Source organism: Dasypus novemcinctus, chromosome 29 (assembly GCF_030445035.2).
Source record: "Dasypus novemcinctus isolate mDasNov1 chromosome 29, mDasNov1.1.hap2, whole genome shotgun sequence".
In the NCBI taxonomy this organism is placed as follows: domain Eukaryota; kingdom Metazoa; phylum Chordata; class Mammalia; order Cingulata; family Dasypodidae; genus Dasypus; species Dasypus novemcinctus.
In genome coordinates, this window is record NC_080701.1 from 4,947,966 (window position 1) to 4,972,433 (window position 24,468).

General features: G+C 41.1%; 1 protein-coding gene across 15 annotated transcripts in view; it reads right to left on the bottom strand.

Annotated features, from left to right (window-relative positions):
* Nucleotides 1–10,522, bottom strand: part of PCM1 (pericentriolar material 1) — a 103,540-nt gene extending 93,018 nt beyond the window's left edge. For 5 of the 15 annotated variants that reach the window (XM_058289956.2, XM_058289947.1, XM_058289952.2 and 2 more), the window contains exons 1-2: nucleotides 10,153–10,503; nucleotides 314–431 (exon numbers count right to left, since the gene is read on the bottom strand). In XM_058289956.2, coding sequence (XP_058145939.1) covers nucleotides 314–409 — 96 coding nt within the window. In that variant the 5' untranslated portion in view covers nucleotides 410–431; nucleotides 10,153–10,503. Of the gene's footprint in view, nucleotides 1–313; nucleotides 450–8,888; nucleotides 8,960–10,152 lie in introns of all 15 variants that reach the window. The other 10 variants (XM_023586987.3, XM_058289948.2, XM_058289946.2 and 7 more) reach the window with 6 other exon arrangements.
* Between the last annotated feature and the right edge of the window lie 13,946 nt (nucleotides 10,523–24,468).

Below are 24,468 nucleotides of genomic sequence, written 5' to 3' on the forward strand. Positions count from 1 at the left end.
TAATTCTTGAGAACTTTCCAGTTCCATTTTCCAGGACCTTGCTAAAACCCATCTGTATACTTTGACTTTGGTTTCCATAAAACATCTTTAAAGTCTCCTTTTCGGCTTATGCTAACTCAAGTTGGTTTCTGTTATCTGTAGCCAAATGTCTTCATACGACTATAACTAATAGCTGAGGGTCCCTTAATATTTTGGAAGGCAGGGAGAAATGTGACTACACTGAGTTTCAGTGAGTTAGATCTGGTTAAGTCAGACAAAGCCACATTTTCAAATTCGCAGTCAACAACACACAGTCAGCACTGAAGCACCATACCACATTGTTGAGTCTGTCGTCAGTGCTCTCGCTGCTCCAGGTGGGTAAGTCCTGGTCATTCACACCTTCTTCAAAAGGACCACCTCCTGTGGCCATACTGGTTATGTTAATTAACTTTCTGCAAAACAGGTAAAAACTAAGCCTTTCAACACATAAAAACAAGTTTCAAGTTTTAAATCATTCCATGAAGTTTAGCGATATAAAGGCATCTCTTAGAAGCTGATTTTACGAGATAAAAAAGGCATTGTCAACCACGTATTACAAATTGACTGAGGTGCTATAGGCATATTATGATTAAAGTGAAACTTCAACACTGAGGCCTGAATCAAACTTGACTGTTGACTTAATCAAAGCCAATGGTGTCACATTTTATAAGGACAGAACCTCAAAATAGAGCAAATTAAGTGGCTAGCATGCTGGGGGTGGAAGGAGGGAGAAATTACTAAATACCCTCTTATTGCACTGGACTGCCAGGCTTTAAGGTTACTGCATTAAGTTTATTCACACAGTCTAAAAGGTAAAGAGAAGAAAAAGAGTTGTTAACAGCTAGAATGAGAACTTCACTTAGGAAAGACCTTGTGTTGACAATGAACTTGGAATAAAGGCCACGCCCCAAGGACCTGGGCATTAGTTTGGTGCCAAAGATTCAAAGAAGGTAGAAGTGCTCTGCATAAAACAAGGAGAAAGTTTTTGTATTAATAAGAAGTAAGGTACATCAAAGAGGTAAGCGAGATGAAGAAAAGGGAGAGAGAAACAGGACTAGGGAGGGTGAAGGGCCAGTAAAATACAACAGTGATATGGCTAAAAAACATTTTAAAAATAGTCATGCCTACTGCCCTATTTTAAGTTGTTTGTATTACTGCTACCTCACAGCTTTCCCTGTATCTTTAATAAAGTCAACCAAACTGACAAATGTTCCCTACAAAAAATAAAAATTAAAATAAAAAAAAAAGGTGGGTTTTTGCTTGTGTATGTAAAATCAAGGAAGGCAGACTGAATTTCACACCCAGATCAAAAAAAAAAAAAGTGAAACAGAAGCAGCTATGGTGGAAGCAGAGGTTCAAAAGTAGAGAAGATCATAAGGAAGTAAGATTTCTGTATAATCTTGCACTTCCATTAGCTGTGGAATTGTGCAGGGTAAGATGGAGGGGAGGTGGGTGAAGAAGGGGTGAAGAAAATTTTATCAAAATATAAGGGGCAGGGAAAGCCATTAGACATTGCTTAGAACAGGCTTCTCATTTTACAAACAGCAACATTCATTTTCAAGAGTTTTGCTAAGATCATTCAGCTAAAAACAGCAAAAAAGAATGCAAAAACCCAAGTTGCTTTAATTCTAAGATCCTAACTCATCCCATTCACTTCAGCACATTATAAAAAGCTTATCAATCACGACAATGTAGGAGTTATCCCATGGCTGTTTTAATGCTAGGATATCTATTAGAATAACTTATTACGTCAACGTATTACATAGCAGGTTAAATTGTATCATCTCAAATAAAAAGTGTTATCTTAAAATCCAACACGTTAATTATACTACTTCAAAGGTAGAAATACATTGACACTTCCTTGGAGTAATAAATATATTAAATAACTATGCAGTTTTTTCAATTAGCATATTTTATTTTCAACAATTTTCTAAAGAGTTGAAAAGAAGTATATTTTAAACCAGTACTTGACATTATTTTGAAAGTATGACAAACAAAATAAAAACCCATGAAACAAATATTAATAATGAAAAGAGAGAAAAGGTGATATTTTTAAAGAAAATGCATTAAAATCTAGAACATTTCAAAATATCACCAATAACCACTTAGAAAATATGATGGGGAAAATGCCGCTTATAATATTGACAAACATATAATATACCTAGGAACAAAATAACAAGGATTTTACTCCATGTCAAGAAGCTCTATTAAATTCTATAAAACAACATTAAGAGGGAATCCAAATAAGTAGAAAAACAAAACATCTTTCCTGATGGATAGACTAAATATTGCAAACATAACCAATTTTTCTAAGTGTACGTATTTAATATAATTCCCAAAAAATTTCTACTGGGATTCTTCTTGCGACATGACAAAAGGATCCTAAATTCATCTAGAAGAATAAATGAGAAAAAACAAACAGGAGTAGCAGCAGAAATCAGAAGAGTACAAAACTAGCCCAAGATAGTCAACCATGACAAATGTCCATATGATTAAATTCGCATCAGTCCAAGAAAGAAAACTCTTAAAATATCAACTAGAAAAATATAATGAGAAAAATTAATCATAGCATTTATTTTGCTTACTGTATGCCAAGTACTATGGTAAATACTATATGTGCATTCTGTCATTTAATCTTCATGACAATTATATAAGGTAGGATTATTCAACTGATGGGACGATTTGCTAGCAATTTTGAAAAAGATTTATTTAGAACTTCAACAATCTCTCTTAACTGGGATTCTTCATCTCAACCACAGAACACAGAAAAATGATCAGTCACTATTTTCTCAATTCTACCAAGTATGTGACATACCCACTACCGTTCCAGACACAAAGAAGTTAATTCACAATATACAATAGTTGCCTTAAATAAAGTATTGGAGCTTAACTGTCTCCCAACTGAGAAAGGCTGTCCTATGCAACACTAAGACAAGTCAGTGGATAAGAAATGGTAAATGAGAAAAAAAAAAAAAATCAAACCACCACCAAGAAAATAGAATGTACTTAAAGAACAAAGAACTTACTAAATTTAGAAGCCAAAGACATAAAAAGGAAAAAAGTTCAACAGATTTTATTATATAACAATCCCCGTAGGCAGAGAATAAATAGCTTAACAACAAACTGGGAAAAAATCTAAAATATGAAATACGTAACTTTATACCTTTACTATATAAAGAATTTTTTTTAAATTAAAAAAAAAACACAAAATAAGATGAACACACAATTTACAAAAGAAAAAAACAGTAAGTAGAACATAAAAAATATTAATAACAAAGTCCAGCTGTAAATTAAAGGGACTATTAAATTTGCTAAATTTCATATAAATTACATTATTACCTAGTCATGACGATAGTAAAGGGAAACTGAAACCCTCATATACTATGGTGAGAATATAAACTAGTGTAACTTTCTTGGAAAGCATTTTAGCAATACTGTATCAAGAGATGAAATAAGTTTTAGACCTTGTAATCCTAGCTCTCATATCTAGTCTAAGAAAACCTTAAATACGGGAAAGCTAAAATGAAAGATGTTGTTATACTTGCAGTACATTGAAAAAAACTAAAGGTCAAACCACAAGATAAATGTCATTAGGCAAACAGTCCTATACCCACTGGATAGAAATAAACTAAAAAAAAAAGGAAATATACTAAAATGCTAGCATGAGGGCAACTGCTGGATACAGGATAGGAATGTGATGATCTTTCCTCTTTTCTGTGTCATTATTTCAGCAAATACCTTTACAATATTTTTTTTTTATACTGGAAATATACTTAAGAACTTTCTGGTACCCACAGAGAGGTATGCTTTAGGGAATTGAAATGACCCACTTAAATGAATCATTTCTCAACTACTAATTTCTAGATATATACTGATATAATTTCTAATATTAAAGACTAAATGCTCAAGAAATACATATGCAGTAGAGGAGATACCCTATTTAAAAGTACTAAAGGCAAAGTAGAAGGGAAAAATTATTGAAGTAAAAATTCTTACATATAAATTTCTCAAAATAGGGTATTTTATACTTTCTATCAGTACAGTAACAAACACAAAGATAAGTCTGTTAAGAACATAGGGAAGCGGATTTGGCTCAAATGATAGAGTGTCTCCCTACCACAAGGGAAATCCAGGGTTCAAACCCAGGGCCCCCTGACCCGTGTAGAGCTGACCCACACGCAGTGCTGCCTCACAGAAGGAGTGCCGTGCCATGTAGGGGTGTCCCCCGCGTAGGGGAGCCCCACGTGCAAGGAGTGCGCCCCGTGAGGAGACCCACACCGTGCAAAAAAAGTGCAGCCTGCAGAGGAGTGGCACCGCACACATGGAGAGCTGACGCAGCAAGATGACTCCACAAAGAGAGACAGGGATTCCAGGTGCTGCTGACAAGAATACAACCAGACACAGAAGAACACACAGTGAATGGCCACAGAGAGCAGACAACTGGTGGGGGCAGGAAGGGAAGAGAAATAAAAAAAGAATATATTTAGTGAAATAATGTTTTATATTCTATTTTTATATCATGATAGATTCTCCCTAAGATGCAGAGCTTGTTTCAGGGATCTATTTACAGGCCAGTAACTTCAAAAATTATTAAAATAGTTTCCAAAACACTTTAAACTGTATATTAAAATTAGTTTGGGAAGAATAGATTCACATCTTTTAAAATCTTTTTAGAAGACCATTACTAAGGTCTTATCTATTACATTTATAAAATGAATAATTTAGCCTACTGTTATACTGTCATTGCCATACAGTAAAATAATATTTAATATTAACAACATAATGATGATACCAAGTGTGTTTAAAAGGCACACAACTATAAAAGTGAAACAATCAGTGCAAAGCTAAAAAATAACTCCATGTAGACCAATATATTGTCAGTGGATTTCTCTAAGAGAGTAAATATTTTCCACTTCCCCTAGAGAGACAAATGGCAAATCACTTCTCTTTTCCTTGTGCCAAACTCTCTAACCACCTCAAAGTCAACATTAAAATACAGGATTTCTGCCTTCCAAATTTTATTCTGTAGACACGTTAATATAAACTATTATTTAAAGTAAAGAGTAACTTTCAATTACCGAAACACTAAAGATGTAAAGAGGACCAATTGAAGCAAGATTTATCTGGTACGATCAATAGGACTTGGTGATTATTATGATGTGGGGGATGAGGAAGCAATGAAGGGGTCTAAGGATGAATCCTAAATTTCTAGCTTGAGCTCCTGCGTAGATGATGACATATTCAAAGTGCTGAATATTCTTGCTGCTACAAGATGGTGAGTTGGGTTTGAGGTGCCTATGGAACATCCAACTGAATGTGTCTAGTCGACAAACACCTACATAGCTCTCAAGAGAAATCTGGACTAGGCAGAGATATCAAAGTCTTTCACTTACAGCATCTCCTTGGGTCCAAGGAGAAGATGAAGAGCAAAAGAAGAAGGAACCTTGAAGGATACTGGTATTTCTAAGAGAAAGGCAGAGACAAAGGACACTGAGAAGGTATAGAAAGAGAAGAGGGAGTGGCAGAAACAGGGGGAGGGGGTAGGATAACCATTAACCAAATCAAATAATGTAGAAAGTAACATTCTTCCCCCCCTAGTCACTTCAAGTTAAAATAAACAAAGCTGATATTTTATACATCAATACAAGTTTTCTAAAGGTTATCATTTGGAGATCATCACTTAGTAAATATAAGAACCCAAAGAGCCAGTGCAACTAAGCACTTTTAACGGAAAATGAGAAGAAAACGTGTATTTGAAATTCTATGTTGTTTAGCCAGAGTTTCACTTGAGGAATTTCTCAATTTTTCCTCTGTAATTAGGAAAGCCAAGCACCTAAAAACCATACAGGAGCTTTTTCATAGCTCTTTCAATTTTTACATTTTAATAATTTCCTAGAACTTTAAAAGATACCTCTATAATTATCCCCTCTTAATTAAAAAACTAAAACTTGTAAGAGACTGAAGGCAGAGAGATAAACAAATTGCAGCAAAATATAATACTCAATTTATGTCAACAAAAATGTGATGAGACATCACTATGTACCAAGTATTACACTAGATTTATTACATGGACAATTATCTTACACAAAACATTTTCATACCAGGGAGCAGATGTATCTCAAGCATCTGCTTCCCATGTATGAGGTTCTGAGTTCAATTCCCGTCACCTCCTAAAAAAAAAAAAAAGAAAAGAAAAAACCAGCTCTCGTTGGGGAGCAAATGTAGCTCAGTGGCTGAGCACCTACTTCCCACGTACAAGATCCTGAGTTCAATCCCTGGTGCCTCCTAAAAAAACAAAACATTTTCACACCAACAAAATTAGTAGACTATATCCTTGCTTTCTACAAAAGCAAGGGAGAACTTTGAGGCTAATTAATCTCCCAATATACAAAATTTTGCTTGCTATGACCCCTCCCTCCCTGCAATTTATGCCTCAAATCTATCACTCATTTCCTTATCATTATTCATATATACCTCCTTTAGCAAATAAGTAGGCCTGGCTACTTCCCTCATTCTGAAATCCCTATTTTCACTGCCACTCCATTCTGTGCTCACTGATAACAGCTTCTCTTACCATCCCCTTCTACTGGACCATCAGGAACAATTTCCCTGTACATGTCCCATCCATTCCAAACATTCCTCTTACTTCCCTGACTTCAATAAAATTCCAATCACCCTAAAAGCATAATGTCCTTGGAAATCCTCTCAAAAAGATGCTGTTCCTACTCTCCCAGATTCATGAAGATACTATTTGCAGATGATTCTTATTTAATTTCCTTAATCTTTCTTCTTTGCAGCAATTAACAGTGAAAAATAACACTCTTCCTATCTTGGGCACCATTTCTTACTGTGCTCCCCAGGACACAGCCTTGCATTTCTCCAGATAATTCAACAAATGGTTTGAGGTTTCTCTTTCCACTTCATTCCCTGCTTTCATGACCTGAACGTGTGCAAAACTTTTCTAGACTCTGGCCTCGATTCCAGTGTCTGTCTCATCTTCTCTAGTCCAACACTGTTTTTACTCTGAACTGATAGCTCATTCAAAATTCTGAACTTCTGAAATTCCTCTTTCTGATCATAATTTCCTGCATTCTTTCTCTTTACTTTTTCATTCCTACTGAGCTGCTCATGGCCATGCTAAATACTTCCAGTTCCTCGATCCTTTCTCTCTCCCTGAATCCATTTATCCCTCCTCAATTCCCTTGCTTCCTTGATGCCACCATTTATATTCCCTGTGAGCTCATTTCTGGATGACCTCGATTACCTGCTTTCTCCCCTCCTCCCCTCCCCTCCTCTCCCCTTCTACTCAACTGCCAAGCATTGGAGATATAGCCACAAAATGGCCTGACTGGGTCCTCTATTGAAGTATTATTCTATACTACACAAATACACACACAAAACACCTTCTCTTGCAAAAATTTAAGTTTACTCTATGAGATATGGCATCTTGTCTATTTTGCTCAATGTCATGTTTCCAGTACTTTATAGTCATTAAGTAGCACACTCTAGGCATGCAGCTGAATGTGCAGAATGAATGCAATGCCATATGTTCCTTGTTGATTTCTTACTGAATTCTCTAGTGAGATTATTCCAAACCCTTTCCAATTTTTTTCCATGTCTCAAATCCACTTGTCTCCTCCACAAATGGCCAAATCCCCTACTGAGAAAAATCAAGGTCTTTCAATATGAGTTAACTCACTATCCCTCTATCTGTATCCCATCCCACACATTTTCTCTAATGGGTTAAAAGGAAAATATGCAGAGCCAGTGTAGCTCAGTGGTTGAGTGCCTGCTTCGCAAGTACTAAGTCCTGGTCTCAATCCCCGGTACCTCCTAAAAAACAAAACAAAACATGGAAAATGATCCCTGACTATTACTAATTCTATCAGTCTTCTTATTTACTAAATGTCTACTACATAAAAATCACTCCAGTGTTTAAAAAAACTCTAATACAATACTCATTTGACCTTTCCCCTGAGTTCTATTTTTGCCCTATTCTGTTTTAATCTTCCAATGGGAGGGAATTATAATAAAAATGTAAAATCACCTGCTAATTTGCATTTTCTTATGATAGTCGGCTCATCTCAAATGGGAAAGAAAATTTGTCCGCTTTTGTAGAAAGCAAGGATATAGTAAACAAATTTGGAAAATGGACTTTCTTAAAATGTTAACTATAGACTTAGGTTCAGAATATTTCTGAGTTTTTTTAAAAAAGCAATTATTTCTAAGACATGTTTAACAAAAACCTCTTCTGATTCTCATCTGTTAATCATTTAATTTATGAATTATCCTTAGCAATTACCTTTCCCCAAATGAACTTATATTCCCTAGTACATTTTTTTCTCCACGTGACTATGCACAAAACTAATGTTTAAAGTATTTTCAGATATCAAAAAAGAAAAACTAGAGTATCCATTAATAGTAGGAATAACAAGCTCAAAACATATAAGTGTTTGTGCAGGAAAAAAACAAGCTGTAAACAACAAATTAAAAGAAATGTAAAAGATAATTTTAAATGACTTGAGAGTAAATGGAATTAGAAAGAAAGGCTACCCAAAGAGTTGAAGGATAAATTCAAACTCAAGTGGACTGAAGAAACTTTGTGAAAACAAAGAAATTTCAAAAAGTATTGCATAAACCATTCTAATGTTTAATAATTAAGAATGAAATCATATTTTGCCAAAGAAGGTATGAAGGCGGACCAAAGTGGCATTCTAAAAAAGCAGGGAAAACGGCAGCAAACCCCAACTGTTTACTAAGTAAAGAAAGCCCTCAAACAAAGGTATTTTTGATAGCAGTCTCCACCACAGTCTTCCGGAATTATAATATAAAGATAAAGGACAATAATATATATAATGATGCTAAATTACCTATTTAGAAACTAGTTTTTGCAGCTCAGAAACAGCACCTTTCCTGATCCACACTTCAAAGCTGTTGCCTGCTTTTGATTAAAAAAAAAAAAAATCACTTTAGGAATTCTTTACTTACAACTATCAAGTACAGAACAACAAATACTATATTTATGACCTAAAGAAGTTTAGAAGAATTAAAAAGGGAAAAAATCCAGTTTAACAATATTTTAAACTCAAATTACCTTAGTCTTTTTTTTTGGAAAACAGTATGATACGCATAAATGTTTAAACCCTCCAAATTTGTAGGATCCCACCAAACAGCAAATCGGTATCTTTATCTCTACCTTGGAATATATAAAAATGATTAACCCTAATTATCACTTAGAGATCCTTGCCACAGTCGCTCTCCTGACTGATCCAGTCATTAACTTCTTGTCAAACTATTCAAAAACTGTCCATCCGAAGATGGAAGAAGAAAGGTGTCTGTTCGTTTAAAAGCTAGCCGCTTCATCTTGAAACCACCTTGTCGCTACAGAAAGGTTTTACCTTCGGTTCCAAACTCAGTATGAGAATGGCTCCCGGGGGCCCTCGCAGGAAGGTGCTAGGGAGAGAAGGGGGCAGGTGCACCCAGGCCAGCAACCTGAGACCAGCAGAAGGCGGAGTCCGGAAAGCGGTTGCTGGGTGGGGGTGGCAGGGGCGCCCAGAAAGCCCGCCGCTTGCAGCGCCAAAGCCCTAACGCCACGGCCACCCTCAGACCTCAGCCCGGCCCCCAACCCCCCCCGACGGGCGAGCGGCGGAGAGCGCCCGCCTCCCGGGCCGGGCCCGACACCGAACCCCTGACACCTGTTCCTGCGGGCGGGCGTCCCCGAACCCCACCTGGCCTTCGCTTTTCCCCGCTCCCGGGCCCGCTCGACGCGCTCTGCAGCGGGGATCGGGAGGAGGGGCGCATGAAATTAACTTTCTCTTCGAGTACGTCCGCCTGGGCTACGGCCGGGGCCGCGTGCCCGGCTCCGGGGCCCGGGAAACCCCAGACGGCAGCGCTCCCGCGGCCCCCGGCATCCCACCGCGGCCCCTCGCGCTCGCCCGCCCGGAGGGGCAGCCCTCTTCCCGGCCCGAAGAGGAGAGGGGCGGGGAGAGGCTGCAGCGGCCGCCGCGGCCCCGGACGCTCGGCCGGAGGCGGTGGCGCCCGGCGGAGGCGCGGGCCGGGGCCTGGCGCGGGGGCCGGGCGCTCCCCCGGCGGCGCCGCCCGCGGTTGCCAGGGCCCGGGACGCGCAGGCATTACCTGCACGCCGAGGGGAAGCGCGGCGAGCCCTCGCGGCCCGCCACTCTGGAGGCGGCGGCGGCACGGCCCACGGCTCCCCGGCCGCCCGGGGCCCAATGGCCGCCCTTCTACCTCGGCTGCTCAGCGCCAACCGCCGCAGCCACCGCCATCTTAGGAGCTCATTGTGGTGGGAGAAGAGGGGCGGGGGGACTGCAGAGGGGCGACGCGCGGTGCGACAGGCGCCGTCTCCTCGGCAACGGCCGCGCGGGGGCGGGAGCCGCCAAGCGCACGGCGCGCTAGGCTGAGGCCACGTGACCCGCCAGGGTCGTGGTGCCGCCTCTGGCTCCAGCGCCTGGCGTCGACTACGCCAACGAACAACCTGAGACTACATATCCCAGAGGGCCGGTTCGCCGCGGGACTACAAGTCCCAGCAGGCTGTGCGCTTCCCGGCGCCCACCGCGGGCCGAGGCCTACCGGCCTCCGCGGATGGATCCGCTGGGCAACGCGCGCAGGCGCGAAGTCAGCTTCCCCTGGTGTCGGCCTCCGCGGGGGTGGGAAAAGAGGGGAGAAGGCGGGGGTTGTCGTGCTCTTCCCTGCCCAGGATAGCCGGTCACCAGGGAAACCAAAGCCCGGCCTCCTAGTTTCCTACCTGAGGAAACAGTGTCCCCAGAACGCCGAATAGTAATCAGTGAGAGAGCCCGTAAATATTGTTAATAATTAATGCCAGCTTGGATTCATGTTCTCCTTTTTTTTCTCAGAAGAACCGGATGATTTTAGTTAGAACGGAATCTTGGGCGAGAGTCTCTCAAACTAGAGTCTCCGAATTTCCATTTTAACTCAGGCTCTTTAACCCCAGCTCTGTTAAAGTAAATATACTGACTTGTTCTCTCTTTTGGAAAATGAGATTTTTTAAAAAGTGAGCCTGGCTGAAAAGTTGGATCAACAACCCTTCAATTTTACTTGGACAGAAGAGATAGGATATTTTCTTTAAAGCAAAATAAAGACAGGGAGAAATGAAAGGACATCTGGGTTCCAACAACACATTGTTCTCCTCAATTACCAGTAGGCGCCGTTCACAAATAAAACCTTTAGCCGAGCTGCAGCTCACCACGATTCAGATGTCTAAAGCTTCCTGCCCGCTGCCATTCGCTGTGGGTCGAGTGTCATTTATCAACGCTGTGAACCTTGACTTTACTCATTTTTCATACATTTGTAGCACGTTCTCTGTGTCGACGATTGCTAAGTGCTGAGGTAAAAAAAAAACACCGTTCTTACCCCACAAGAGCTCGCATTTTAGTGAAGGGTGGACAGACGGAGTGCGAAAACAAAGTTCTGTATGGCAAGAAACGTAAACGCTGTGTGGTGCTGCCTCCATCCCAGTTTACAAAAGAGAAGTTAAGTCACCAACGTTTTAACAGCTCCAAGTGACAAATTCCCTACATCTGACTCTTTGGAGGATTTTTTTGGGTTAAATAAAATGCGTCGGGAAAACTACTGGCATATGAGGAGACCCCCAAATATTAGCTATTTCATTATTATCATTTTGGGTTGTGAAAATTGTGGCTTTATGCAATTGCTAAATCCGTTCGCTATACAATAATGTTAATTATGAAAATATATAGTGAAGCATTTTGTAATACTGGTGCTTATGAAATTTATTGTTTTTAGTAGTGATATGTCTCAGGGTTATTCCTGACCTATGACCTATGATGGGATAGAAGTCAATGTTCATCAAATATTGTCTACATATATTTATGTAATATTTTTAAGTGTATATGAAAACTTGTCATTAAAACAATTCAAATACATTACTGAAATCATGGTAGCTCTTGGTCATTTATGTTGCTGAATGTGTGGACCCTAAAATTGTTTGAGAAATTTTAACATTGAAAAGGTCCTCAAATTCAAATACGAGCATCATCAATCTTCATAGTAGAATGAGGAAAGAGAATGTGCAAAAACTATAAAATTTTCACTGGCTTCTGAGAACTTAACATCTAATTTAAAAAACCAAATGCAAATGAATTGGTTTCCTATCAGTAGTATATGACTATGCAAAAACTATAAAATTTTCACTGGCTTCTGAGAACTTAACATCTAATTTAAAAAACCAAATGCAAATGAATTGGTTTCCTGTCAGTAGTATATGACTGTAAATGGTACAAACAGTAAATGCTTTAGGAATTCAGAGAAAAAGTGGGGATACATTGCTTCAAAAATAACGATGGATCCAGGATTTCTGTTTAGCATGAAATTAGGGGCAGCAATCTGGTGGAAATGTAGATGGGGAATGTATTAATAGATGTAGATATAGAGTGGCCACTAGAAGATCCCTGATGAAACTGCATTTCAGCTTAAACAGGAGGTGAGAACCACACGTGTATTAGATGGGGGAAAGGACTAAATGCAAAAAATGATGTTCAAGAAAAAGGGTCAAGCAGGAACACAGATGATACATTCTGAATATACAGTGGAAATGCAGAGACCAGACCCCCAAAGTTCAGGATTCACATGGTGTTGTTGATGAGGTGGAAGATGGCAAGGCTGATTAACAGCTGGGGCCAAACTATAGCAAGCCTTAAATACTGGTCTGAAGAGTTTGGGCTTTGTTCTGCAGGAAATGTGGAAGTACTTGAGATTTTGAAAGAAAGCAATGATAAAATTTTAAGGTTTTTTTTTTTTTCAAATTCTACTCAATTTATTCGTTTTTTAAAAAGATATTACATTAAAAAAATTTTAAGGTTTTTAATTTGGTGGCAATGTTTAACATAGACTGGGGATAGGAGAAGGGAGCAACAAGGAAAACAGGTGGCAATGGCATGAGGTAATCAAGGCCTGGCCAAGGGAGTCACAGAACTGAATATAAAAAGGGAACTTGGGGAAGCGGATGTAGCTCAACTGATAGAGCTTCCACCTACCATATGAAGGGACCTGGGTTTGATCCTTGGGGCCTCCTGGTGAAAAAGAAGAAGAGAAAGAGTGCCCATGCGACAAACCAGTGCCCAGGTGAGTGCTTGCATGATGAGCCAGTACCCTGCGCAAGTGAGTCATGTAGCAAGATGATGATGCATCAAAAAAGAGACAAAGGGAGAGTCAAGGTGAGGTGCAGCAGAAACCACGAGCTGAGGTGGCACAATTGACAGGGAACCTCTCTCCACATCAAAGGTCTCCAGGATCGAATCCTGGTGAATCCTAGAGGAGAGAAAATGAAAAGACAACACAGACAGCAAAAACAGGGTGTGAGGAGGGGAAGGGGGGGAAACAAAGAAAGAAAGAAAGAAATCTTTTTTTAAAAAAGGGAGCTTGGATTTTGATTAAACTAAATCAGTTGTCATGCTGGGTAAAATACTATTTGTTTCCATTTGATATTTAGTATGACACTGGTCAAGTGCACAACAATATACTATCTTATACTGTAATATCTGAATGTCCTTTCTCCACAAATGGATTGCAAGCATGGCTAGAGTAGAAATGCTGCATTTTGTACTTATTTATATCACTGATGCCTTGCAGAGTTCATTTAATTTGATGTTCATTAATTTCTTCTCTGAAAAGGCAGTACCTATTTTTAACCTGCAGGTGGTGATAGAACTTAAAAGAAAAATGTTCAGTGACCGCTACTATGATAACTGAATTTTATTATTGTTTTTATGTGATTTTGTAAATTTATGTGATATATAAATTATAAAAGTACTATAATAAACGCTCAAGAACCCACCATCAAATCTCAAAAATGGAATATAACCAGTATGTTTAAGGACCACCTTTCTCCAAACTCACTCCCCTTCTTTGCAGACATAAATATTATCTTGAATTTTGGTATTATCATTCCTTCATATTCCTAACAATGGAATATGTATATATCCTTATATACTTTCTAAACTTAATATAAATGTTATAATAAATATATTCTTGTCTGATGTACTTTTTTCACTTAACATTATGTTTCTGAGATATATCTATGTAAATGGGTGTAAACACGAACTTTTTAGATTTTGGAATATTCCTGTAAATGAATATAACTTAATTTTAACTGTATTTTTCAAAATAGCTTTGTGGGAAACTTGGAAGACAAAATTGGTCTTGCCAAACAAGGACTAGTTCTTATACCTTTGGTTAAATTAAAGCAGGTACTGCCTCTTTGCCTTAATCTAGCCCAGGACTTCTCAACCTCAGCACTAATGGCATTTTGGACCAGACGATTCTTTGTTGTGGCATCTGTCTTGTGCTTTCATCCTGCCCTCTGCCCACGGAGGGCTGTAGTACCTCCCCTCCCCAGCGGTGACTGGACATTGCCAAATATCCCCTGGAGTTGGGGAGGGGCAAAGGGCAAAATTCACTCCTGATTGAAAACCACTGAGCTGGCCTTTGCATTGAGAAAAACATATGAATTCAGATTTATGATGCATATCTTTTGCTCAAAAATTGCAGTTATCATACATAATTATATCAATTATTAAAAATTTATATTAACTAATTTTATCAAGCCTACACGCATAAGTAAATGTTTCAAGGCTCATCTTACCTTTCCCCATTTTCCCCATGTCTAATTGCCATGTCATCTCTCAATTACTGCTTGGTTCAGACTTTTTACTGCCTGATTCAAGGAAATTTAGTTGCTGTTGTCAACATACAATATTAACATGTACACCAGTCTGAACTCCTTAAAAACCCATTTATGGTTTTTCTTTCAAAGCTCCGTATTTCGGTAAACATGACCCTTGTGATTGATAATTCCATCTATACTTGTATCTCATCAGCCTTTAAGTGACTTTACTTCTATTGAGTTGTAATTGCTGTATATTTCTTCCATATATTTTCACCCCATCTTCTCTATTTATTACACACCTAATCAGAGCTGCACTAAGTATAGTACTTTTGTGTGGAATGCTTGCTTTCCGGGACATATTACTTTGAAGGAATTTAAGCAAAGGGGTGTGAATAACAATAAAAAAATTCACGATTTAAAATAATCTCTATCTTTTTCTAGCCCTCCACCACCTCTACAGCAGAAAAATATTAACTATAATTAGGAGCAGGTTGTTAATTAAGTAGAGAAATTGGGTAATTAGATGACAGGGTTCCAAAAAATGTAGAAATATGGTATGGTATAGATTTTGTTTCCTAAATGATAGGAAAAAATTTTAGAAATATATAAAACTTTTTAATGGCTTACACATTTATAAATCCTGTGTATTACTCAGGCAAAGGGGTGCTGTATTGGTCAGCCAAAGGGGTGCTGATGCAAAATACCAGAAATTGGTTGGTTTTTATAAAGGATATTTATTTGACTTAGGGGCTTACAGATACCGGGCCATAAAGCATAAGTTATTTCCCTCACCAAAGTCTATTTTCACATGTTGGAGCAAGATGGCTGCCAACGTCTGCGTGGGTTCAGGTTTCCTGGGTTCCTCCCTTCCAGGGTCTTGCTTCTCTCTGGGTTCAGGGTTTCTCTCTCTTCCTGGGACTCCAGCTTAAGGCTTCAGCATCAAACTTCAACATCAAAACTCCAACATCAAAAACCCCTAACTCTGTCCATTGCCATGCCTTTTATCTCTGAGGCCCCACTCACCAGGGTCTGGGCTCAATGCCCTACTGGCACAAGAGGTTGACCTGATTACTTAATCAAGTAAACCTCTGAATCCAATATAATCTAATACGCCTAGAGGAAAAGATCAGTGTACAAACATAATCCAATTTTTCTTTTTGGAATTCATCAATAATATCAAACTGCTACACTCCACCCTCTGAATTCCAAAAAGATATCATAATATTTTTTTTAAAACCCTTAAATCAATTACAGTGCAAGTACTAAATCATATCACAATCAATTTAAAGAAATACAGTTTGTGCTCAGGCAAAGTCCCCATCTGCTATAGACCTCTGAAACTTACAAAACAATTCATCTGCTTCCAATACACAAATGGATAAACATTTTCATTACCATAAGGAGAAACTGGGAGGGAAATGTGAGTCACAGTTTCTCTACAGTTCAGTAGACCTACAGGGAATCTTCTGTTTGATTTCAAAGTCTGGGAGTCATTCTTAAGAAGATGGTTTCTTCTCCTTGGGCCATATGAGGACCCACCCTTTCCACTGGCTTGCCCAACAGCCATGTTCTTGGTTCTACCCTCATCAAGCATCTGGGTGTTGAGCAAGCTCCAGACTTCTCCCTCCAAGAGTGGTGGGGTGATTGCCACACCTTACCCAATTTTTGGGTTGGAACCTTAACCCTCCTGTACAGTGACATGAGGACAACATTCCCCCTAACCTTTGGCATACAGGCTCAACCCTCTCAGAGCAATGAGTTGGCAGCTGGCCTTCCCTAACCTTTGGGGGACAGGTCCACACGTCTCAGACTTCTGGGGTGCTGACCTTAACCGCCCTAATCCTTGGGGAATGTGCTCCACCATCTCTGTACCCTGGGGCAGCAAAACTCTCCCAGAACATTGGACAAGAACATCCACCCTCTTCAACTGCTGGGGCAAACTCACCCTCTCTGTACACATGGTGGGATTCTACCCTTGGCTCAAGGTGATGTCTGAATTCCAGATCTCAGCTTCCATGGTGTTCCTCTAAAGTTGTTTCTCATTCAATCTCTCCTTTCCATGTCCTTTTTATTCCAGGCTGACTGTGGTTTTGTTCATACAACTCTCTCAAAAATCTTGTTGGTTTAGTATGCAGGAAGCAGGGGTCTAAGTCATCAGACAGTAAGACCTTCCACAAGTCTTTCCAACATAACTGCATTTTCAATCCTGATTTACAAGTTCCAAGTTTAGTTCAGTCCTCAAATGGGGCACTTTCATCTGGGAACTTGATTTCCAGAGGCTTGGAATTTCCAGAATAATTTTCTGTTTTCTTTGTGCCCGACAGTTTAGTCCTCAGCATCTCTCTCTCATCTCTCATCTAGCATTTTTTTATAAGCTGCAAGCAGAAGCCAACCTGCATTCTCTGGGTTTACTTTGGAAATTTCTTTAGCTAAATACCCAGGATGACTGTTTTCAAATTTTGCCTTCCATAAAACATCAGGAGTTAATCTTACTAAGTTCTCTGCAACTTTAAAACATAGATCACCATTCTTCCAGTTTCCAATAATAGTTTCATCATTTACTTCTAAGGCATCATAAAAAATCTCTTTAGCATCCATATTGCTATCAACAATCTCTTGAAAGTGATCTAGGACTTTTCCATCAAGCATTTCACAATTCCTTCAAAAAATACCCCTTACCCATTTATAAAACCATTCCAGCATTTCAGTAATTGCAAAAGTACTACCCCACTCCTGGAACCAAATTCTGTATTAGTCCGTCAAAGGGGTGCTGATGCAAAATACCAGAAATTGATTGGTTTTTATAAAGGGTATTTATTTGGGGTAAGAGCTTACAGATATGAGGCCATAACGCATAAGTTACTTCCCTCACCAAGGTCTATTTTCATATGTTGGAGCAAGTTGGCTGCCAACAGCTGTGAGGGTTCAGGCTTCCTGGTTTCCTACCTTCCAGGGTCTTGCTTCTCTCTGGGTTCAGGGTTTCTCTCTCTTCCTGGGACTCCAGCTTAAGGCTTCAGCATCAAACTTCAACATCAAAAATTCCTAACTCTGTCCTTTTCCACTCCTTTTATCTGTGAATCCCCACCAGTAGGGCTCAACGCCCTACTGGCACAAGAGGTTGACCTGATTACTTAATCAAGTAAACCTCTGAATCCAATATAATCTAATATGCCCAGAGGAAAAGATCAATATACAAACATAATCCAGTATTTCTTTTTGGAATTCATCAATAATATCAAACTACTACAGGTGCTGATGCAAAATACCAGAAATTGATTGGTTTTTATAAAGGGTATTTATTTGGGGTAAGAGTTTACAGATACCAGGCCATAAAGCATAAGTTAGTTCCCTTACCTAAGTCTATTTTCATGTGTTGGAACAAGATGGCTGGCCAACGGCTGCGAGGATTCAGGCTTCCTGGGTTCCTCCCTTCCAGGGACTTTATTCTCTCTGGGTTCAAGGTTCCCTTCTTCCCAGGGCTTGCTTCTCCCTGGGCTCAGGGTTCTTCCCTTTCTGGGGCTGGCTTCTCTTTCCTCTGTGAGCTTAGTTCCCAGGGCTCCAGCTTAAGGCTTCAGCATCAAACTCTAACATCAAAACTCCAGCATCAAAAACCCTCAACTCTGTCCTTTGCCATTCCTTTTTATCTGTGCATCTGCACCCACCAAGGGGCGGGGACTCAATACCCTAATAATGTGGCCCAATCAAAGCCCTAATCATAACTCAATCATGCCCAGGTACAGACCAGATTACAAACATACTCCAATATCTATTTTTGGAATTCATAACCATATCAAACAGCTACACCCTGTTATTGAGAATAAAATTATATGAAATAAGGATTCACATTGTTTATTTTTTAAGGATGAACTCTGGGCTAGAAAAGTGTCTTTTCTCATAGAAATAAGGAGATCTACAGTTGACAACTAGACCTGGTATATGCATGCAGATAAGCATGGGCCTGGTGAAGGAATATCCAACATTTACTTTACTTTGCCCCTCCCCAGCTTCAACCACATTGAATTTACCACATTACTGAGGGAAGCTACAGCTGTACGTGCTATAATTTTTGCTCTTTTACCATCAGTATTCTTCTCACACCGTGTTTCTCTTCCATGAGAAAGATTCTAAGTTCTGGAAAGAACTGGCAGAAATATGTGGACTCATTAACCAGATGTGAGAGGTTAGAATGTTCTATCTTTACCAGAAGAGTACTAAATAATTTCCAAGGTTCAACTCGGGCTGGGGGGGTGGTGGGGGGTTTGGATGGAAGGGTGAACTACCCAAGACTCCTCCCCTGATTTAAGTCAGGAAACAAGTAAAACCCTGACAATAGGTGAAAGGAATGGTGTAGAACAGTAACTGGCAAACTTTTTCTGCAAAGGGCCAGATAGTAAATGTTTTAAGCTTTGAAGGCTGTACAGATCTGTGGCAACTCTTCACCTCTGCAGTTGTAAAGTGAAAGCAACTATAAACAATATGTGAATGAATGAGCTCGGCTGTGTTAAAATAAAATTTTATTTATGGGATGGTGAATTTTAAATATTATATAATTTTAATGTATCATGAAATATTAATCTTCTTTTGATTTTTTCAACCATTTAAAAGTATAAAAACAGGTGGTTAGCCATATTTGGCCCATGAGCTATAGTTTGCAGACTGCTAATGTAGATCCTTGAATACTTTAAGTTCTTAAATAATTAATGGTAGATCAAAGGAGAAATTAGCAATGGAAGAAAATGCAGTTTCAATTCTTTGCAGGATGGTTATTTTACTAGGAATATTCTGAACCAAGGTGAAAGGGAGGATATAATGCAAGTGTTGCTGAACAATATTTGTAAATATTAACTTGGATCATTTTCTTCTATATTTTATGTTCCTCTTTTCAGAGTAGATGGGCATGCATTGCCTCAGGGAAGGATTGTCAAAACCAGCAGTACTGGAGACAAAAGATAAATTGTTCCGACATAAGGAAAAAGATTGAAATATGTCAAAGCCATTCTCACCCTTGACAACTTGCCTAAATTGGGTGGAAAGAGGAAGAATTGATGGGGAATCAAAAGAATTTGATGCTTACCTTTGTATCCCTGAAAAGGAGACGGAGCAGGTGCAGCAATGAGCTGTGTGGATTGACAATGGACAAATGGAGGGCTCCTGTGCAGTGGGCTAGAGGGTTAGAGGGGCACGATGTGAGCCCCTCTCCACCCCAGGCCCCAGAAGACATGTTCAATCCCTGGATGGGGAGAAACTCTCACTTGTCTTCTCCGATACTGCAATGAGAGGGATTAGGTGTCCCCAAGCCCATGGAATGTAGCCTTAAAATCAAATTAGAAAAACAGAGTTAGATTTACCCTGCATGTCTAAATCTGTGGCATAAGAAACGTACCCCCTTTACTTCCATGGCTCAAATGTCAACGACCCGAGTGGTCCCAAGCCCTCCAAATTGTTGGGCTAACCACGTCTCCATCTCATGTTCAGTAGGAAACCTAATCTCACGTGCCAATAACTTGGATCTTGGGAGCTAATGTTTTCTAGTTCTTGCTTCTCCTGAGTTCCTTGAGTCTCACCTCTTTTGGTTGCTCTTTTTCTCCATCCCACGTAATTCTCAAAGGGGAACACAGTCTGTTCTCCTACATTTTCTTGAAATATTGTAGACACAAGGCATCTCTGTGTAATAGGTTTTCTCTGAAGATTTGACGGTGGAAGGTAGGGGAAGGGGAAGAAGGATTTACACTGTGGTAATCTTCTTAGACTAAACACTCAACTCCCCGTTCTCTAAAAGATCCTCAACTCTACCCGTGCCTAGAGCGTCTCCTGGCTGCCTCTTGCCTCGCTCCCTGGCACATTGATGGACTCTTTCTTCCCATCCTACTCCTCTTTTTTACCCTCTTCCTCTTGGATTACCTGTGGAATTCTAAGTTCTTCATTAAGTGGAGCAATTTGTTCTCTTCGTTTCACTGCCAGTCTCCTCCAGCCTGGCGCTCAGGCACTGCTAGTCATGTCAACAATGCCTTTCCCTCATTTCCCCAGCAAGGAGCTCTAAGAATTTAGTCTTATTCGAATGCTGAAATTAGTTTTCTAAGGCTCTTAGCTATCTTGGTTTTTAGATAGTGTAGGAAGAAGCCTCTGCGCCATTTCCCTGCCAGCCCCTCCACTGACTTTGAAGAAGAGCGCGGAGCGGCGGGCACAGTTCTTGAGGGGCAGCCTGTGTTTGGAACCCACGGTGTAGAGAGGAGTAGCGGCTAGGTGCAGCCCTCCACGCCTGGTCCCCTCTTTGTCCTTTGTCACACTGCCCTCATCTTGCCGTTTTGAAGACATTCCCACATCATTGGGGCCGTTGTTGCCCTCTGCAGCGAAGCCGCAGAGTCTCCTTGTTTTCATGGCCGGTGTGTGTGCTGGAGAGGGCACTGGAGGGACCTGGGAGGGCAGGGGACAGGAGCGGCCTCTAGCGCTGCGCTCTGCATTTGGGCGCCCTCTGCCACCGCTGTCTCATTGACACGGATCCCCGCACAGGCTGCACTCCTCCAAGGTCCAGGAACCCCGCCTTGGTCTAAAGCTAGAGCAGCCAGGCCCCAAGGGGCTTCCAGCATGCTCCGGAGCCAGACTGCTTAGAGTGAAACCCGGCATCTGTGACCTTGAGGAAGTCACTTGCCTGCTTTGGGCCTCAGTGACCTCCCGGGTAAATCGAGGATAATAATAATACACATCTCAGAGGGCTGATAGGAGGATTAAATGACTAAGTCCATGAAAGGAGTTGGGACAGCACGGGCTTACAGTAAGTGCTATTTTATTTTTTTTTTTTTTAAAGATTTATTTATTTATTTATTTATCTCCCCCCCACCCAGTTGTCTGTTCTCTGTGCCCATTTGCTGCATGTTCTTTGTCCACTTCTCTTGTCAGCGACACAGGAATCTGTGTTTCTTTTTGTTGCGTCATCTTGTTGCGTCAGCTCTCCTTGTGTGCGGCGCCATTCCTGGGCAGGCTGTGCTTTCTTTTGCGCTGGGCGGCTCTCCTTATGGGGTACACTTCTTGCACGTAGGGCTCCCCTATGTAGGGGACACCCCTGCGTGGCAGGGCTGAGATTGGGAAGAAGCTGGCTATAGGAGGCCCTGAGAGAGGAGCCCTAACCAGGGAGGGAAAGGTCTGGTAGCCTGGCGGGAGAGGAGAGACCACAGAGATGAGCCGCCATCTTGCTTCAACCCGGGGCAACTGAATTTGGTGAGAAATTGACCTTGAGTTGGACTCTTTAGAGCCTTGTGACTGTAAGCTTTTACCCAAATAAATATTCCTTTATAAAAGCTAACAGATTTCTGGTACTTGGCTTCAGCGTCCCTTTGGCAGACTAATGTAATAGCTATCTGTCTATCCAATCAGTTTTACTTTTTAAAATAAATATTGGCTAAGGTAGGACAGAAAACTGGAAGATGAGTAGAAACCAGAAGATAGAAATAACAATGTATCTGTTCTTGGTTTGTTTCTGACTGGCTAATTTAGGCAAAAGGGAGTGTTGGGATTTACTGATGAATATGGCACTCACAGAGTAAAGAGGTATCTGGGGTGTCAGATTTGGGAACGAACAGGAGCTAAGAAAGCTCTGGAAGACCAAGAAGCTGAAAGCAAGGAAATTTCGAGCTGCTTGGGCTCCTGCAGTGGAGACCCAGTTTTACTTTCCCCCAAAGTTATGGAGAGGCCCCCGTCACATATAGAGATGCCATTAGAGGGAGGAAGGAGAAGCTGGAAAGGAAAAAGAATAACGAATGTCCCCTGCAAATCCCATTAGGGAGCCAGCAGGGCTGTTGGCTGGGGTTGCCTGCTGGCTGTCTGCAGATTACAAGGGACGACGTTAGTCAGTCGTTGAGTAACTGTGCGGCCCTTACAATTTAGAACGCCAAGGAAGACTTGACTAACAATGTAAGCATTTAAAGGAAAAACTCAGAAATATGGGAATAAATTGAAATGGGCTTTAGCAGAAGAATAGAAAGCTACTAAATGAAACGACCTCTGAATAGGAAATAATTGTTGGCATTTTCATGAGTCAGAAATGAACCAAAGCAGTTTTCTCTGTTCAGACTTGCAGGTCAGAATCGTCTGTCATAGATCCTCAGAGAAAAGCTCTCTGCAGGCTGGATGAACAAGCTGGTGAAAGACACAGGGACGGAAAACACAACTTGTTTGGAAATGGCATGCATCCAGTTTGGCTGGTGTGAGAGAACATGAGAATGCTCAGATTTTGTTTCTGTGAGCTTGTATTCTTTTGAAAGCTAATCAGTTTATATTATGACATTTACTTCATTTGTAAACCAGCATTGAATCCTCATTTAGTTTGCATGCTCCAACACTTAAAATCTGACTCTCTGTCTCCTCAGTTGAAGTTCATGGCTCACGTTTTGGCTTCTTGTTCTCTTATGCTTTAGTAGTCACTGAAAGCAATTAAAAGGCAGCTGATGGTCTTTCTCAGAGAGTCACCAAAATGCTACAGTACTAGCGACTCTTTTGGGTGGTGGTCTCAGCTCCAATGCCCTAAGTGGACGAATCATTCCTGTGTCTCTTCACAGGTGTGGTAGGAATTGTGATGCCCACCTCAGGTCCCCCTTCAAGGAGGAATTTGTTGTCCCACTGCTTGGTGTGCTGTGGGACACAACCTCCAGCGGTCAGCCCTTTCAGGGACTGCGTCCCCTCGGCTGCAGAGAGCTGCCCCAAGGCCAGTCCCCTACTGGGAGCAGAGAGCTGCCCCAAGGCCAGTCCCCTACTGGCAGCAGGAGCTGCCCCAAGGCCAGTCCCCTACTGGGAGCAGAGAGCTGCCCTAAGGCCAGTCCCCTACAGGGAGCAGAGAGCTGGCTCAAGGCCAGTCCCCTACTGGCAGCAGAGAGCTGCCCCAAGGCCAGTCCCCTACTGGGAGCAGAGAGCTGCCCCAAGGCCAGTCCCCTACTGGCAGCAGGAGCTGCCCCAAGGCCAGTCCCCTACTGGGAGCAGAGAGCTGCCCTAAGGCCAGTCCCCTACAGGGAGCAGAGAGCTGGCCCAAGGCCAGTCCCCTACTGGCAGCAGAGAGCTGCCCCAAGGCCAGTCCCCTACTGGGAGCAGAGAGCTGCCCCCAAGGCCAGTCCCCTGCTTGGCACAGCTCACAGCTAATGACTGATCACATCTGCAGGAAGGCCCAGCCATTTTGGCCAAAAGTAGCATCCCTTGGAAGGGCTGCTTTAACTCAAATCTCCTTTGCCCATATATACTTTCTTCTCCCTTCCACAGGTTTTGAACACGAGGGCATGCCCTATTAAACATTCTGTACCCCCAAACTTATTTCAGAGACAGCTTCCTGGAGAACCCAGCCTGTCTGGGCAGGTTTAGCTCCTTGTTCATTGTCTCCAATAGTCTCCCCATATGCACAGCATGACAAAGGTAAACTGACTCTTGCACCCCTTCTTGTGTCCTGTTCCCCTGACTCATTTCTTTTTGACCATAAACTAGTCATTGAAGCAAAAAAATTACCAAAAATGTGCACAAACCATTAACATGTAGCTCAGTGAATTTTTCTCTCAAAGTGACATTTTTGTTTTTAGTGTGGATGTGTGGGTAATGGATATTTTTCAGCTTTTCTGTGTCTGAGAATGCATTTCGTCTTGGTTTTTGAAGAGTATCTGCTGCGTATAAAATCCTAGTTGTTCCAGTCTTCTTGCTGGCGTTGTTTCCAACAAGAATTCTGCTATCCACCTTGTCTTTCCTCCTCTGTTGAAAACAAACCTTTTTGTCTCCTGCTGATTTTAAGAATTTCCCTTTGTCATTGGTTTGGAGCA